This window comes from Heptranchias perlo, chromosome 27, assembly GCF_035084215.1.
Source record: "Heptranchias perlo isolate sHepPer1 chromosome 27, sHepPer1.hap1, whole genome shotgun sequence".
In the NCBI taxonomy this organism is placed as follows: Eukaryota; Metazoa; Chordata; class Chondrichthyes; order Hexanchiformes; family Hexanchidae; genus Heptranchias; species Heptranchias perlo.
The window spans coordinates 14,636,472-14,653,583 of NC_090351.1; the positions used below are offsets into that span (position 1 = coordinate 14,636,472).

The 17,112-nt window shown below is 41.0% G+C and overlaps 1 protein-coding gene across 1 annotated transcript in view; it reads left to right on the forward strand.

Moving 5' to 3' along the window:
- ppfia4 (PTPRF interacting protein alpha 4) overlaps window positions 1-17,112 on the forward strand; it is a 560,134-nt gene that overhangs the window by 499,260 nt on the left and 43,762 nt on the right. Inside the window, exons 12-16 of the mRNA XM_068007385.1 lie at window positions 1,440-1,531; window positions 3,938-4,079; window positions 11,142-11,368; window positions 11,708-11,948; window positions 13,617-13,646. Of these exons, the coding sequence (XP_067863486.1) occupies window positions 1,440-1,531; window positions 3,938-4,079; window positions 11,142-11,368; window positions 11,708-11,948; window positions 13,617-13,646 (732 nt within the window). The remainder of the gene's footprint in view (window positions 1-1,439; window positions 1,532-3,937; window positions 4,080-11,141; window positions 11,369-11,707; window positions 11,949-13,616; window positions 13,647-17,112) is intronic.

The following is a 17,112-nucleotide window of genomic DNA, read 5'->3' on the forward strand; positions in this document are numbered from 1 at the left end:
GGATAGGATGAAATAATGTGACTTTCTGGACATGTGTAGTTTTTGTTTGACAAGGTGTTAAAACTCTTGTTTTAAATATTTGCATTGTCTGCATATTAAAACAGCATTGAAATACATGACAGGGTCTCAAAACCTATTAACTTTTATTCTGCTGACAAAGTAAATGCATTCTAGAAGCCTAGAGGTGCTTTTGGTTTTTAGTTACAGATTGGTTTGTAATTGCATACTGACTGCACTGAGAAAACAACAGGCTCATATTCACAGTGCAGTCCCCTTTGTACTGACTCGGATAACACAATCCAAACTGGGACAATTCAGGCAAACTTGGATAATCTGAATCTTGGCAGAGTCAAGCTTAGTTACATGACTACTTTAAGAAGTCATTTTAAGGAAAACATCCCATGTTTGCACATAGTTTAGTTCTGCACATGTGCAGTGCTGTGCTAGCTCACTCTGGCACATATTGAGTGGTCGGTGGATCTCATGAATTCGCTGGGGGATTGTCATGACGGAAGTGTTGAGAAAGGCACACTATGTACATTTTTCTACATTTCTGTACATATCTATGGAGTCTGACACTTGAGCTGACTCCAAGCACCCTAATGTTTGAGCTGGCAGTCTGAACCCCGTTACAAATTGCATGTGGCTGCCATTTGCAGTGTCTTTATTTTTCACCTCCCCATTTTCATTGTTCAGTGTGGTCATGTTTCTACCATCTCTACTTTCTTTCTCAGCATTTCCCAGTGGCAGCATGTTTATATCCTTATCTTTCATCTGTTCGCAGCAGTTCATTGAAACGCCGCTTCTCATAAACCAATGCCAGCTGCACCATTACAGCTAATGTTGCCTAATTTCTATGCTTTCCCTGCAGAATAGTTCAGCTATCACAAGGCATCTGAAGCAGAGTGGTTTCAGCAAAAGTAGCGTGGTTTTGTTGATTGCAAACTGTTTTATGTATGAATATTAACCCACCGGGATGGTACTGGGCATCAAGGATTAAAATCAGTATCTCCCTTTTCATAAGAACAACTTCACTAACATCAGCTACTGATGCCCTGAATAATATGTCTGGTCTCCAGGGTAGGGGGCATGGTCCTGAATTCGATCCTTTCTCCTTGCAGGCTGGGGGCTTTTATTTTTACATGCAACTCATCCTTTAAATGATTAACATTGGGAGCATAAGAAGAATAACTGTCACTCTCTTTCATGCTGTTTTCATTTGTTAACAAAGTTCAGACATGAGCCGTTCCAGATATCCAATCACCTCTTACAGGTACACCTTGATCATTGAAACTCGAGGATGTGTTAAAATGACAGGAAGTATTGAAAAGTTAGTTGATTGGAATGAAGGTTCTATCTTCGTGGCACAGGGTGCCTTTGGTTGCACTGTCTCAGTAAATACTCGACTCGGAATGTGTGCTGTTTTTCTTTCTTTGCAGGAGAGACTGGCAAACGAAATAGGAAAGTTAAGGACAGAAGTGGAACAGCTGAAATTAAGGACAGGGGCATTTGTCGAAAGTGTGCATCCACGGTAATTACACAAACATTTGAATCTTGATCTTGAGAAAGTCATGTTGCTGTTGGTTTAGTTAGTTCCTTTTAAGAGTAAGTGGGATCTTCCTGCACGAGAAAACTTGTTCCTTAATTTTTATTGCCAGAAGTTGCCATTTCCATTGTTAATATCTATGAGATGTTCTACTTTATACACAGCAGTGAAGTACTTTCAAGTTCTTTTGGTGACCAGTAGAGTCCAGTTCATTGCATTTAAAAAAAACAGACCGAAAGTTTATCGGACACCTAGTACAGAGGATTGGAAAGAAACTCACAAGATCGTCTTTCATCATTACGAAACAACACAGCAACAGAAAACAAATAGTTCAGAAGAAGGACAGTGTCCTCATAACAGGGCTAGGGTAGAATACAAATGGATGGTGAAAATAGGTATATTCATGGGGCATACTCATTGTGCATGAGAAATGTTTCTAAACAAAAGAATTAGAAAGAGGTGAATTTCATATTTTTACCTTACAGCAAATGAAGTACTTTTGAAGTGTAGTCACTGTTGTAATGTAGGAACTATGTCTAAGCTGTGTCTATGAGCTACACACAAGGTGATGTTTCCTTTACATGGCTGCTGCAATCTCTTCTCCATCCAACCTCAAACAGTCACTGTACAAGATCCATACAGACCAGTTGTGCAGAAAGAGTACCTTAGGCTGAGAGCTCAGCCTGCCTGGACTGACCAACGCTGCCAGCGGTGGCGAGTTACGGATATTTGACACTCCCTAGGGCCCTTGACTGGCTCTGGACCACATGGTTGCATGGCCCTTTCACGGCCTCTAGCCATATAGTTCCTACGTAACTCTAGATTTATTTTTTAACCCTTTCACTTGCATCACACAGGCTCTACTGAATGGTAGCCTAGCAACCAGAGGACCTGAGTTCAAATCCCACCATGGCAAGTTTTAAAATTGAATTTAATAAATCTGGTAAATTATGGGCTGGTACCAGAAAAGACCATGAAAGCTGCCAGATTATTGTGAACTGCAATATCCAACCAGTTCACTAATATTCTTCAGGGAGCCACTCCTACCCAGTCTGACCTACACGTAATTCCAGTCCTTAAATCTTTAGGGATGAGCAGTGTTGCATTAAAGTTTTTGTTACTGATCATGAGCTTCTCAAGCTTCACTGCTTATGGTATCAGAACCGCTTGTTTGCATTACATCTTTTAACTCACTGCTATCAAACGCAAAGAAAATATATATTTTTCATTTAAAACTCTTTCTACCAAAATTTCACCCCTCCGTTCCTGAAGGTGTTGATGCCTTCCTAGGCACAATACCACAGATGCTGGTTATCTTCCAAGACCTCGGTCGATTGGCTATTGTTCATTTGTTAGCCTTGATGTTGTCTGTCGGCAGACTATTCTATCAGACCTGAGTCCAATCCTATCCTCATGCAATGTTCGCATATGCACACTAGTGATCAGGAGCCAGGCTATGTCCTGTTTTCCCCTTGCTAACCCAGGGGCTCTGAAAACAACTGCAGTGCCCTTACCACCACTGCCTAACACAGACCAGGGGTAGAACCTTGGATCTTCCTGTTCTCTATGGTTCAGTTACATATTGGCTAAACCATCAGTAGAAAAATGAAGTGCCTCTTCCATATTTGAATACACATGAGATGCAGAAATGTGAATGTTTTTTTTCCGTATTTAGGATACAACATTTCCCAGAATTGTAGGTGTAAAATTAAGTAGAGTTTGTGCTGAAATTTCATGCCACAGATTAACATTCACTGGAAATTAGATGAAGGCTGGCAGAACTTGGTTTTATTGCGACCTATCAACAGTTGTCAGTGGAAGAGGATTGTGAGTTCTGAATGAAGATAATTACTTGACAGTGGCCAAATTTTATTTCGTATCCCACTTTTCACGGAGACCCCTCCCCAACTGGAAGGGTAAACTAATCTGAGCCTCAGATTCATTGACAGTTGCCACTGTGACCACTCCATGATTGCAGAGAGGAGGTGAAGCAGATTTGAGGCATCAAACACTGACCCCCTCCAGCGGAATGGCCAGATTTCAGCTTCCATTCCAGCTGGAAGTTCAAATGGTCCAGTTGATAGAGTCTATGTCCCCAGCTCCACTGCTCAAGACATTAGAGCAGAAGTTAGAATGGTCTTTGGGGGAGGGCAGAGTACAAGGAATTATGAAGCATCAGAAAGAGTAGGATACTCCCTCTAGCAAACTTATTTCTGAATCAATGAAACACAACTGTTTGAAGTTAGAGATTTGAGAAATAGGCTTCCAGGTGAGAGGCAGATGCTTGGCCACTTGTGCTCATGAGACTGAAATGAAAACACATTCTTGGAAACATGTTTAAAGGAGTTGAAACAGATAATTTAGAAATAGTAATTGAACACTTTCTTGCAGTTCTCACTTGGGCAGTGCAACAGATCTGAGGTACCCGCTTAGTTCTGTTGTAGACACACCGTCTGAACACTACGGGACACCAACAGTGTTACGGCGAGGTCAGAAAGGGCGCTTCACTTCTCTGCGGGATGAACCTACTGAGGTACGGAGATGTCTTGTTCTGAGCAATGATTGCGCAGATTGGTAGAACTTTCACTGGTTCTTTTTTTCATTGAAGTTCCTGTTTTTCTGTCCATCTTTTCATTTAAGGAGCCAGTGTTTCCGGTTTATGGAATTTTCAGGCTGAGCCAGTTTCTGGAATATCCAGGAATGACTCGGTCTAAAAAAGGCCGTTGCAGTGCTGGCATCTTAGCTGTGATGGCAGGTGTGTGCTGCAGCAGCTGCTGTACCTGTTGTAGTGAGATCTTTTTACCATTAAAACAAGGATAAAGTTCATGAACTGGCACCATGAAAAGCAATGGGCTGCACTGTTGCATCACCATGTTGCTGATAATGTCACTGAGCTCTTCTCTATATAAACACGGTGAAATTCTTGCATGTGTGCAGAGTGATATCAAAGTAAGGGCGAGGTAAGTGACATAAATAAATTGGGGTTTAGGGAGGGGTTGCAGCAGTTCAGGAGTTGGAATTGATGGTGCAGCTAAACATACTATGGTAATTGGAGTCTCAGCGGTAAGATATGTGGGAAGTGACTTGTGCAAAGAACATAAGAGTGAGAATATGGAACATAGAAACAAGGGCTGGCGAGTTAATTTGGGGTGAGGGAGATGGTGATATTATTTCTGGGGGAAAAAATTACAACAGGAGTAGAGGTTTGAAGTACTAAATAAAAAAGAAATATTTACATACTGCATACAGTTTTGGTCTCCATACTTAAGAAAAGACATACTTGCTCTCGAGGCAGTACAAAGAAGGTTCACTCGGTTAATCCCGGGGATGAGGGGGTGGACATATGAGGAGAGGTTGAGTAGATTGGGACTCCACTCATTGGAGTTCAGAAGAATGAGAGGCGATCTTATTGAAACATATAAGATTGTGAAGGGGCTTGATCGGGTGGATGCGGTAAGGATGTTCCCAAGGATAGGTGAAACTAGAACTAGGGGGCATTATCTTAGAATAAGGGGCTGCTCTTTCAAAACTGAGATGAGGAGAAACTTCTTCACTCAGAGGGTAGTAGGTCTGTGGAATTTGCTGCCCCAGGAAGCTGTGGAAGCTACATCATTAAATAAATTGAAAACAGAAATAGAGTTTCCTAGAAGTAAAGGGAATTAGGGGTTACGGGGAGCGGGCAGGAAATTGGACATGAAGCTGAGTTCGGATCGGTCAAGGCCCTGTGGGTGGCGGAGCAGGCCCAGGGGCTGAGTAGCCGGGTCCTGCTCCTACTTCTTGTGTTCTTTAGATTTGAGGTTAGGATCAGATCAGCCATGATCTTATTGAATAGCGGAGCAGGCTCGAGGGGCCGATTGGCCTACTCCTGCTCCTATTTCTTATGTTCTTAAGTTGCAAATGGGGTTCTTCCCAGTGTTTTCTAGGACAAATAAAAAATGAGCAGAATAGCTGACATCAATAAGTGGTTATTTAAATTGTGCACAAAAAAATGAGTTCCATTTATCAATAACTGGGGACCCTACATACGTACATTAGTCTGCACTTAACCAGATGGGGAACTTAGCTATTAAGTAGCAGAGGATGTGTTGAAAGCCAGATATGTCCTTTAAGGGTGAAGTTGGATAGAAAAATATTATAGCAAATCATGAAACAAAGTTCTTGAAATTAATTCCCCATCTCAGTTCTCATAGTTGAAAGTTGTACAGAAATTCTGGATCCATTCATGTGTCTCAGAACTTTTTAACCTATAGAGATATCAGTAAAGTATGTGTTAGGAAGAATCTCAAGGAATTGAGTGTCTCTAGAGCAGCTGGATCAAGTGATATACATGTGAGAATCCTCAAATATTTGAATGAGGTAATAAATAAGGCGGTGGTTATTTCAAAGAATTCCACTCACTCCTCCTCTACCTCCCTTTCCCCCCAATCAAAGTAAATGCTTTTAAACTTTAAGATGCGTAAGTTTAAAATGCATAGGTTTTCTAAACAGAAAGCACTGATTATACAATATTTGATATGTCCCCCAATCCTAGGAAGAGGCACCTCACAATCTATATTCTCTTGCTGTAGAACTTGGCCTTGAAATGCTACAGAATATTAGGTGTCCTGCTTTCTGGGTCACAGAAATGCATCAAAGCATTTCACATCTAATGAATTACTTTTGAAATGCAGTTGCTTATATATGCAAACGTGGTATAATTCAGTACGCAACAAGATCATACAACACGCAGCAGTGAAATGAACAATTCAATGAATTGTTTTTGGTTTTGTTGGCTGAAGGAAGAATGTTGGCCAGGATCTTGAGAAAACTGCTGTTCTGTAGATAGTGCCATGGAATCTTTAACATCCCCCTGAACCACTTGAACAGGTTTAACATCTAATCTGAAAGATGGCACCTCCGACAATGTAGCACTCCAATGGTAATGGACGGGAATATCAGCTTAGATTGTGTTCAGGTCTTGGAGTTTTGGTGTTACTTCAGCCCAGCACACAATTGGAACCCAAGCCCAATTCAGCATCCCAACTTCAGGCAGCTTCCTTATCCCAGTGGGACAAGGGCTTTCATTGTTACTTTTTTTCAAAAGGCTGGCCTGATCCAGTTAAATTCTGATGAGAATGGAGATGACAGAGAATGTGATAACTGGGTGATTCTGCACAGGTGAGTCTGAGCTAGTGTTTGCTGGCAGCAAGTACAGACTGGTGTAATATATCTGAACTGAGGGCAATGTTCATAGAATCACAGAATCATACAGCACAGAAGGAAGCCATTCGACCAATCATGTCTGTGCCAGCTCTTTGAAAGAGCTCTCCAATTAGTCCCACTCCCTGTGCTTTCCCCATAGCCTAGCAAATTTCTCTTTTTCAAGTATTTATCCAATTAACTTTTGAAAGTTACTATTGTATCTGCTTCCACCACCTTTTCAGATAGTGCATTCCAGATCATAACAACTCGCTGCATAAAAAAATTCTCCTCATTTCACCCCTGGACTTTTTGCCAATTATCTTAAATCTGTGCCCTCTGGTTACTGACCCTCCTGCCACTTGAAACAATTTCTCCCCATCTACTCCATCAAAGCCCTTAATAATTTTGAACACCTCTATCAAATCCCCCCTTAACCTTCTCTGTTCTAAGGAGAACATTCCCAGCTTCTCTAGTCTCTCCTAATGATTGAAGTCCCTCATCCTGGTACCATTCTGGTAAATCTCTTCTGCACCCTCTCCAAGGCCTTGATATCCTTCCTAAAGTGTGGTCCCCAGAATTGAATACATACTCTGGCTGAAGTCTAACTAGTGATTTATAAAGGTCTGCCATAACTTCCAATGAAAGTTCAAATGAAAGATATTCTTTAAAATTCTATATACAAATAAATTAGTGACCATTACCTTTTGCAGGTATATATGTAATTGTAATTTTAACATTATTTGCATAAGAAAATGAGGTATTCCTCAAATGTCATCTTATTTTATAATGATGCATTTTATTTCTAACCTTAGCTTTGTTAATAAACATTTGTCTTGAAATCATTGCCTTAAATAAGAGGTATGTTTTAAACTATCTCATGTTTGATATACATATTTTTCCTCTTTTAAATCCCTGCTTTTCAATGAATTTCAATAAATGTGAGTTTTTGCTAATATATTTTTTGTTGTACATATGCCTTTTGTTGTAACAGGTTTGGGATTGAGACCTTGATGGCAAATGAGGATTAATTTCTGCCTCTTCATTTCCCCCCTCCTGATAGATGTATTTTATTTTATTCCACTAGTCTGAGATCAGGTTGGTGATCCATTCCTCCCAAGCCTTTGCCAGTACTTCTCTAAGCCAGTCAGCAGCACATACCAGGATGAGGGACTTCAATCAGCAGCACATATGTGGAAACACCCCTTGGTGACTCAACATGTCGTAATAAAGTTCTGTAGTTTGTTTTTCTCTATTAGAGAGGGAGCAACAAAGAACCAGTGGCCCGGCAAGAGTGCGCTGCAGTCAGAAGCTTGTTAGTGCAGCAAAAACTAATCCATATGCTTTTCTTCAATGTTTTCACATAATTCCTGCTTCTCTCTTGTAAATAGAAATCTACAGAAAGCTTTTCAGTTTACTTAGCAACATTTTGTGCTAAGCCTCAATATGATACCCGAAGGACTTGTATTACATTAGAGTAGTCACTTTAGAACACATTTTTGTTTCAGTATAAATAAATTCCCTCTCTATCTCAGGTGGTAAATACTGCTGTTTTCTAATGTGTTCAAATAAAGACTTGTGTTCGGAAGATCTCTAGCCTCTTACATAGTAAAGAATCTTTCCTCCTGGGTAAATTCACCTTCAGTGCTGGTAGCTGTATCTGGACTAGCTGGCTTATATCTCACTTCCCTTGATCTCAGGGAAACTTGTACATCTATGTGACAGACTTGCACAAGGTGGTATAACGGTACAATCTTAAGTTCTGTAACCATTCTCTCTGTCAGAGATTCACATTCTGGTTTTACAGAGACACCCTTCTACATTTACTAGACACCTTCTACCAGAACGACAACTACAAGAAGGACTAAAATGAGGACTGTTTATTTATCCTTAATTTCCAAAGAAACCTCCTTAATTCTGATGCCCAACCTGCGTGACATGTGAGAGAAGAGTTCAGACCTTCTGGTGTCACCTCACATAGACCGGTTGATACCCCTGATTGATCTCCAAACCAATGAAGCACCACCGGCACCTAGGAACTTACTCCCTAGCTTCTTAGGTCTTTGCTAACATAGGTCCAGATAAAGCAGGACATCTTTATGTCCCCCTTAACAAGTCATCTACAGGCCTTTGGTCTTGATGGCTTGTGCTCTGTTACTATTAAAGAATGTTTTGTTTTTACCAGCTTTTATGGTTTAATTAGTATTGGCTCATTCCTTTCCGAGCATTCAGTCTGACTACTGAGGACACATTTACAGCAATTCTTAGGGCATTTCTCTTACAGGATTGTGTCAGTGACTATCTGCTTTTGCTGAGACCTGGTTGAAATCTTTCTTGATTTATTTCCTCAAATTTATAATTAACTTTATGTTTTATATGTTCCATTTTATTTTTCCACTTTAGCCTCTGTAGTATTCCTGGGAGAAAGGGTTCAGGCAGACAACTATATGCCAGGCCTCTGCCAGTGTTGTAAACTAGACCATGTGTAAGGAAATCCTGGATGGCTTTTCCTTCCTTTTAAGGAAGCGCCTAGCTTCTAACACTGTATTTTACATGGAATTGCATAGAAATTACAACACAGCAACAGGCTGTTTGGCCCAACCAGTCCACGTTTATCCTCCATACAAGCACAGTCCTAAACATGTGCCTGCTTTGTTCCCATATTCCTTTATCCCTCTTTCCTTCATCCACCTATATAACTTATTAAATGTTGAAATGGTCTCTGGTTCAATCACTAACTCTGTGCATTCCACAGCCTCACAACCCTCTGTGTAAAAAGATGTCTCCTGATCTCTGTCTTAAATCACTTAGATTTAATCTTGTATCTAAGTTCTCTCATTCCCACTGATCCACTGGGAAGTCTGTTTCTATCCACAATGCCCCTTCGTAATTTTAAATGCTTCTGTCAAAGCATTCTATAATCTCCTCTGTTCTAACAAAAACAGCCACAATTTTTCAAGTCTTTCTTTGTATTTGTGTTTCCTTATACCAGGCAGTATCCTAGTGAATCTGTGCATGTACCTTTTCTATTGCCTCAATATCCTTCCTATAGTGCAGATCCCAAAACTGCACACAGTACTGCAACTGTAGTCTTACTGAAGTTTTATATAGATTCACCATCACATCTCGATTTTATATTCTATATCTCTTACCATAAAACCCAGTATTCCATTAGCTTTTCTTATGGCCTTATTCACCTGAGGTGCTGCTTTTCGTGTTTTGTGAATCTGAACCCTCAAATCCCTCTCTTCTTCCACATCACCCAATCTTCCGGGTTTCAAGGGTTAAGTTACGAGGAGAGATTACACAAATTGGGGTTGTATTCTCTCGAGTTTCGAAGGTTTAAGGGGTGATCTGATCGAAGTTTATAAGATATTAAGGGGAACGGATAGGGTGGATAGAGAGAAACTATTTCCGCTGATTGGGGATTCTAGGAGTATGGGCACAGTCTAAAAATTAGAGCCAGACATTTCAGGAGCGAGATTAGAAAACATTTGTACACACAAAGGGTGGTAGAAGTTTGGAACTCTCTTCCGCAAACGGAAATTGATACTAGCTCAATTGCTAAATTTAAATCTGAGATAGATAGCTTTTTGGCAACCAAAGGTATTAAGGGATATGGGCCAAAGGCAGGTATATGGAGTTAGATCACAGATCAGCCATGATCTTATCAAATGGCGGAGCAGGCACGAGGGGCTGAATGGCCTACTCCTGTTCCTATGTTCCTATATCCTATGTTCCTATGTTCTACCGTTTGTTGTATAAGTATTACTTTTTTTTAACAAAATGTACCACCTCATACTTACTGACATTAAATTTCATCTGACACTTTTTTTTGCCTATTCCACAACTTATCCCCGTGGAGGTCCCTTTAATCCTCAGAATCATTTTCTGTGCCTCCCATTTTACTATTTTCTGCAAATTTGAACACCACTCCTGCTAGCTCTATAATTCCCCCTAACAGCATGGCCAAAACCAAGTCCTTAAGGGGCTGCTCTTTCAAAACTGAGATGAGGAGAAACTTCTTCACTCAGAGGGTAGTAGGTCTGTGGAATTTGCTGCCCCAGGAAGCTGTGGAAGCTACATCATTAAATAAATTTAAAACAGAAATAGACAGTTTCCTAGAAGTAAAGGGAATTAGGGGTTACGGGGAGCGGGCAGGAAATTGGACATGAATTTAGATTTGAGGTTAGGATCAGATCAGCCATGATCTTATTGAATGGCGGAGCAGCTCGAGGGGCCGATTGGCCTACTCCTGCTCCTATTTCTTATGTTCTTATGTTAAATGTTGGGCATTGTGGGCATAAATCTAAACCTTGGGACATCATAGAACAGGATAGCCATGTTGCATAATAATTGCAGAATTACACTAAGTGGTGATACTCGGTGACTGACCGCTATAGTTATGCCTATCCAGGTTCAAACTCTAAACGAGCAGGACTGGGAGTGCACTCCGCAAGCAAACGTTCTGGCCAGTGTGACACACGCCTTTGAAAGTGACACAGAAATGTCTGACATTGATGACGAGGATGGAGAGACGATCTTCAATTCAGCAGACCTGCTTTCGCCCAGCGGACACTCAGACGCTCAGACTCTAGCCATGATGCTGCAGGAACAACTTGACGCCATCAACAAAGAAATCAGGCAAGGCAGATACTGAGAATGGAAATCTCTCAAAGTTATTGCGGGGATGGCTTTGTGGTACAACAATAAGCTACTGTTTTCATGAAGTGGTGACATGCTCTGCATCAGAAATACTTCTTTCGATTTGTTTTATGAGCTAGTTTGTACATTATTACTTTTGCCATGTACATAAGGTTGATATACTGATATAACAAGATCCTAGTTACATGAATTCATATTTTAATTGGAATCTAAGTAGCTTATCCAATTTATTATTGCGAGGTTTTGTAAATAATTGTATAATATTTAAATAATCATTGACCTTGTAAGACTATTTTGACCAAGTCTTTTCCATGCCAGGATGATCCAAGAGGAGAAGGAGTCCACTGAGCAACGAGCTGAAGAGATTCAGAGCCGTGTGGGAAGTGGAAGCATGGATGGGCTAAATTTAACCCGTATTCGAACAGGGACCTCCATTCCAACCTCCCTTACAGCCTTATCTCTCGCCAGTTCTTCTCCACCTGTCAGCGGGCGCTCCACACCCAAACTTACTCCACGCAGTTCTGCCCATGACCTGGACCGTATGGGCATCATGACGCTGGTGAGTGCTGTACTGAATGAGAAAGGGAGAGTTGCGTTTCAAGGATGGGTGCAGAAACAAACAAGTCAGCTCGAAACCATACCGAACTGGAGGTGAATATTGTATGGGTGCCTGCAAGGGTCAAATCTATACTTTCAAGTATTCTTGCTATATGCAGAAAGTCTAATCCAAATAATGAAGCAAGCCACTTCAGTGTGAAATCATGATGTGGGTGCCAGATGGAGGGACAAAGGTGTAAGTGTCTTTCTCGTTCCTATTTTAGAAATGAATCTGGAATTGGAAAAATTGCTACCTCTTATTCACCATCTTGATGCAACCATAACAGGAAGTTAATATTAAGATTGTGATGAAGTACAGATTTCTATCAAATATTTTAGATCATAAGCACCTAATATCTAAATGTTTTGAACAGTATATTTTTAGTAGGTAACCTAATTGTTAGGGATGTACAGTGTACACTGATTATAAGGAAAGCATTCTTTTGCATCCTGTGCTTATTTATTGCTCAGCATCAACTCCTGTACCTTGTTGCTGTGCACTGCTCACCACAGCAGAGAAGGTTATGTTGGCAATAGAGGAGCCAATATTCATTTATCAAGCACTTCAAGTACTGTATTTGAGTGTCCACCAGTTTTGACATTAGCCACTTGCGCTGATACGTTGAATATCTTTTTTAAAATAACGCTGAGTAACTCAAGGAAAATGCATTTGAAGGATAGAAACATGGAAAATAGGAGCAAGAGTAGGCCATTCGGCCCTTCGGGCCCGCTCCGCCATTCAAAATGATCATGGCTGTTCGTCTAACTCAGTACCCTGTTCCCGTTTTATCCCCATACCCCTTGATCCCTTTAGCATTAAGAACTATAGCTATCCTTCTTGAATATATCTAATGACTTGGCCTCCACTGCCTTCTGTGGTAGAGAATTCCACAGGTTCACCACCCTCTGAGTGAAGAAATTTCTCCTCATCTCAGTTCTAAATGGCCTACCCCATTTCCTGAGACTGTGATTACTGAGGGTAGCATCTTATGAAGGAGCTGAACTATCGCCAGTAAGAAGATTCATTAATCTAGAATGCATCAGCCTCAACTTTCCCATCATTGGACTTTCTAATATGTCCAAGTCAGTTTCCTTGGTGATGTGATTAGCACTCACTGTTTAAACAAAATTATGACAGTTCCATCCCAATAAAACACAAAAGTTAGAAGTAACACGTGACTGATGATTTGAAATAAAGCCCTCAGCAAGCAGTTTTCAAATAGACCTGCTGAACATGTAGGTACCAAATGTTTTGAACTTCAATCCTTGCCTTTCTTATCTAATGTTTTATGCTGTTGGGCTAAAAGTTGAATGCTCAGGATAAGTACTGACTTGACTGAAAATTTGAGGGAGCAACACTGATTGATGGGGCAACTTTGCAGATTGAAAGAAATCTGAATTAGCTGATTTTAATGTGTATGTGCTACCCTCGTAACTGAGTCCCCCAATAGCCTCACTCTCCCCGATGTTACCTCTGTCCTGCTGCCAGCAACCCCTCAGATTGGGGGTACATTGCACTGCTCCCCTCAAGTCAATGCCTATAATGTTCATTCTGACCTGATGCACTTGTGTGATTTTGATCTCTTACCTCATTGATTGTCTTTCTCTTTTTCCTGCGACCGATGTTCAGCCTAGCGACTTAAGGAAGCACCGTCGGAAGGTAATTAGAACTGATGGGCTTGCTTATTGGAATTGGTATTTTTAAAATACATTTTCCCTCACAATTTATTTCCTCCTTACATTTGTGTACTCATCTCCTGGTGACTCATGCTAAGGTACAGTTCTGCAGGAACTGGCAACCATTTAGTACCTCACCCAAGCAGCCATTCTTCATGTATGAGCTTAAGACAATGAAGGATATTTGACTATAGAAGCCTGATGCTGTCCTCAACCAACACCATACATTCCAGGAGGGTCAATGGCTAACAACTGGTTGTGAGAAACAGGGCTGACATTTCCACTTCTCCTTAGGCTGAGGACCCTGAAGCCAATTGCAGTGCCTCACAGCCATGCTGGCTGAGATTAGTTAACTCGGGTCAGACTTGGGATCTTGCTGATCGGTTTGGCTCAGTCCCACACCATATAATGCCTGTGCCTGCTTTATGCTGGATTCAGGATAGGAATATTTTTTTTTTCTCTCTCTATTTCTGTTCTCTTTATTTTTGTCCTTTTCATTAACCTTCCCTTCTCCGTGGCAATCTTTTGTCAGTGCCAATCTGTCCCGAGCCACCAGGAGGTTCAAGAGAGCAACATAAGAGACTTGCTCTTCCCATTCAGTGGCCTGATTGTTGAATTGATGGGAGGCAAGAATTGTCAGACTTGGCAAGGTGCTTCCTTTTCTAGCTATACTGGTTCCCAAAATCACTTCTGTTTTTCTTTGGTGTTTGCAGGTTGGTGTCAAGTTGAGGGGGAAAGATCACTGGACACATTTGACAGAATATCAGACTGACCAGTGGATCAGGGTAGTTGAAGAAGAGGTCAGGGTTTGGTTGGTGTGTCTAGTAATCGTGTCCTCATAGTTCACTGTCTTGCATAGTTTGGGGCTAAGCTGACTACACCTCAGTCTTTCCTGCTATTTCTCATTCCCTGTCTGGTCCCTATGAGTCCTTTTTATGGGATGAAAAAATAGGAGAATGAAAGGAAGGCTGTTAACTAAAGATAGTTTCTGTGATTGAGTGTCCTCTAATAAAACCCATGCCTGGTCACCTAAACTTCTCCTTAGTCCTGCTAGAGATCTAGAGGCAATGGGCCTGAAGGGAGGCTGATGCCTCTGGGGAACCTCCTTACATCAAGTTTTTTTTCATTGTTTCTACCTTTTGATATATATTAGTTATTTTGAATAGTTGGAATTTTGCATTCCACCTTGATCTAATAATAAATGCGTATTAAACAAACTCAATGAAGATCCCATCGAAATTCGCACTTTTTCTTTTTGTGCACACAGCCAACTTGACTTGGAAATTCTTGCACTGGAAACTCATCCTTAACCCGTGAGCTTCACTGACCTCGACATCACGTTAATATTACAGTTGACTACTGGTTCTGTTTAAACAGTATCTCTGGATCCCTTGTATAAATTTGTTAGATTTTACACGGAATGACAAAACACAAACATGTTACCTTAGGAAATAGTTTCTGGCCACAGTACAAAATAGTCTACGCGGGATAGGTGTCATGAAATCTCCTGTTAGCTGCACCTTCATGCAGGCATTTGTAATCTACCAATGTATGGATATGAACTATTCATGGTTGCAAATATTTAGCTGGCTGTATAAAAGTTGCAGGTATCAGACTAACAATTGGTCAAGCATATACGCCTGATGGAGTTCCATCCAAAACATTTAACATTTCAGATGCCGACTTACTGTGCATTTGTAAAATTTTCTGTTTTTAACCTCAGATTTCTTTCTATCTGAATGTTTAAATTGTAGTTTACAGTATGTTCTTTGCTCAGGCTGAACTGGACATAGTGCAACCTTGCATCATCCACTTTTCCCTTTACCTGACTCCACCACCATTGAAACAATTATCCAAATTTTCATTATCTCCATGCTTCCTCACTGGTCTCCCAAGCTCCACTCAACACAAACTCCAATTTATTCAAAACTCCACTGTCTGTTTCCTATCCCACACTTAGTTGGCTTGTGCACCGCTCCTGTCTTTACTGACCTCCAGTGAGTCCCTGTCCCCCAACTCCTCAAATTCCAATTTCAAAAGCCACATTCCCACACAAATCCATCTTTAGCCTCGCCTCTGCAAGCACTTCCAGCACTACGCCAGCCTGTGCTATTTTGTCCTCCAGTCCCAGGGCATCCCATCTTCATTCAACCATTCATGGCAAAGCCTTCAGTTGTGTGCACCCTACTCTTTGGAATTCTCTCCCTAAATGCTTCCGCTTTGACACTTTTCTCCCACCTCCACAGAAACTGTCCTTTCAAGCATCTGTCCTAAGTCTTCAACTACTACTCTGTGAAGAACCTTGGGGTGTTGTTAAAGGCGTGATATAAATGCAAGTTGTTGTAAGCTCTTAACTTCCACAGTTATCACAGCATCACAGGGTTTGGTATTGTGTGTTGGAAGAAGATAAGACAGGACTGTTTGTATTAAAAGTTCTGTAATTTGCCTATTAAGAACATAAGAAATAGGAAGAGGAGTAGGCCATCCAGCCCCTCGAACGTGCTCAACCATTTAATCAGATCATGGCTGATCTTTGACCTCAACTCCACTTTCCCGCCCAATCCCCATATCCCTTGATTCCAAAAGTCCAAAAATCTTATCTATCTCAACCTTGAATATATTCAATGACTCAGCATCCACAGCCCTCTGGGGTACAGAATTCCAAAGATTCACAACCCTATTCGTGAAGAAATTCCTCCTCATCTCAGTCTTGAATGGCCAACCCCTTATCCTGAGACTATGCCCCCTAGTTCTAGACTATCTAGCCAGGGAAAACAATCTCTCAGCATCTACCCTGTCAAGCCCCCTCATAATCTTATATGTTTCAATGAGATCACCTCTCATTCTTCTAAACTCCAGAGAGTATAGGCCCATTCTACTCAACCTCTCTTCATAGGACAACCTCTCATCCCAGGAATTAATCTAGTGAACCTTCATTGCACCGCCTCCAAGGCAAGTATATCCTTCCTTAGATAAGGAGACCAAAACTGCATGCAGTACTCCAGGTGAGGTCTCACCAAAGCCCTGTACAACTGTAGTAAGGTTTCTTTACTCTTGTACTCCAACCCTTTTGCAATAAAGGCCAACATGCCATTTGCTTTCCTAATTGCCTGTTGTACCTGCATACTAACTTCTTGTGTTCCTTGTACGAGGACACCCAAGTCTCTCTGAGCACTAACATTTCATAGTTTTTCACCATTTAAACAATATTCTGTTTTTCTATTCTTCCTATCAAAGTGAATAACTTCACATTTCCCCACATTATACTCCATCTGCCACCTTCTTGTCCACTTACTTAACCTGTCTATATCCCTTTGCAGACTCTTTGTGTCCTCCTCACAGCTTGCTTTCCCACCTGGCTTTGTATCATCAGCAAACTTGGATACATTACACTCAGTCCCTTCATCTAAATCATTAATATATATTGTAAATAGCTGAGGCCCAATCAC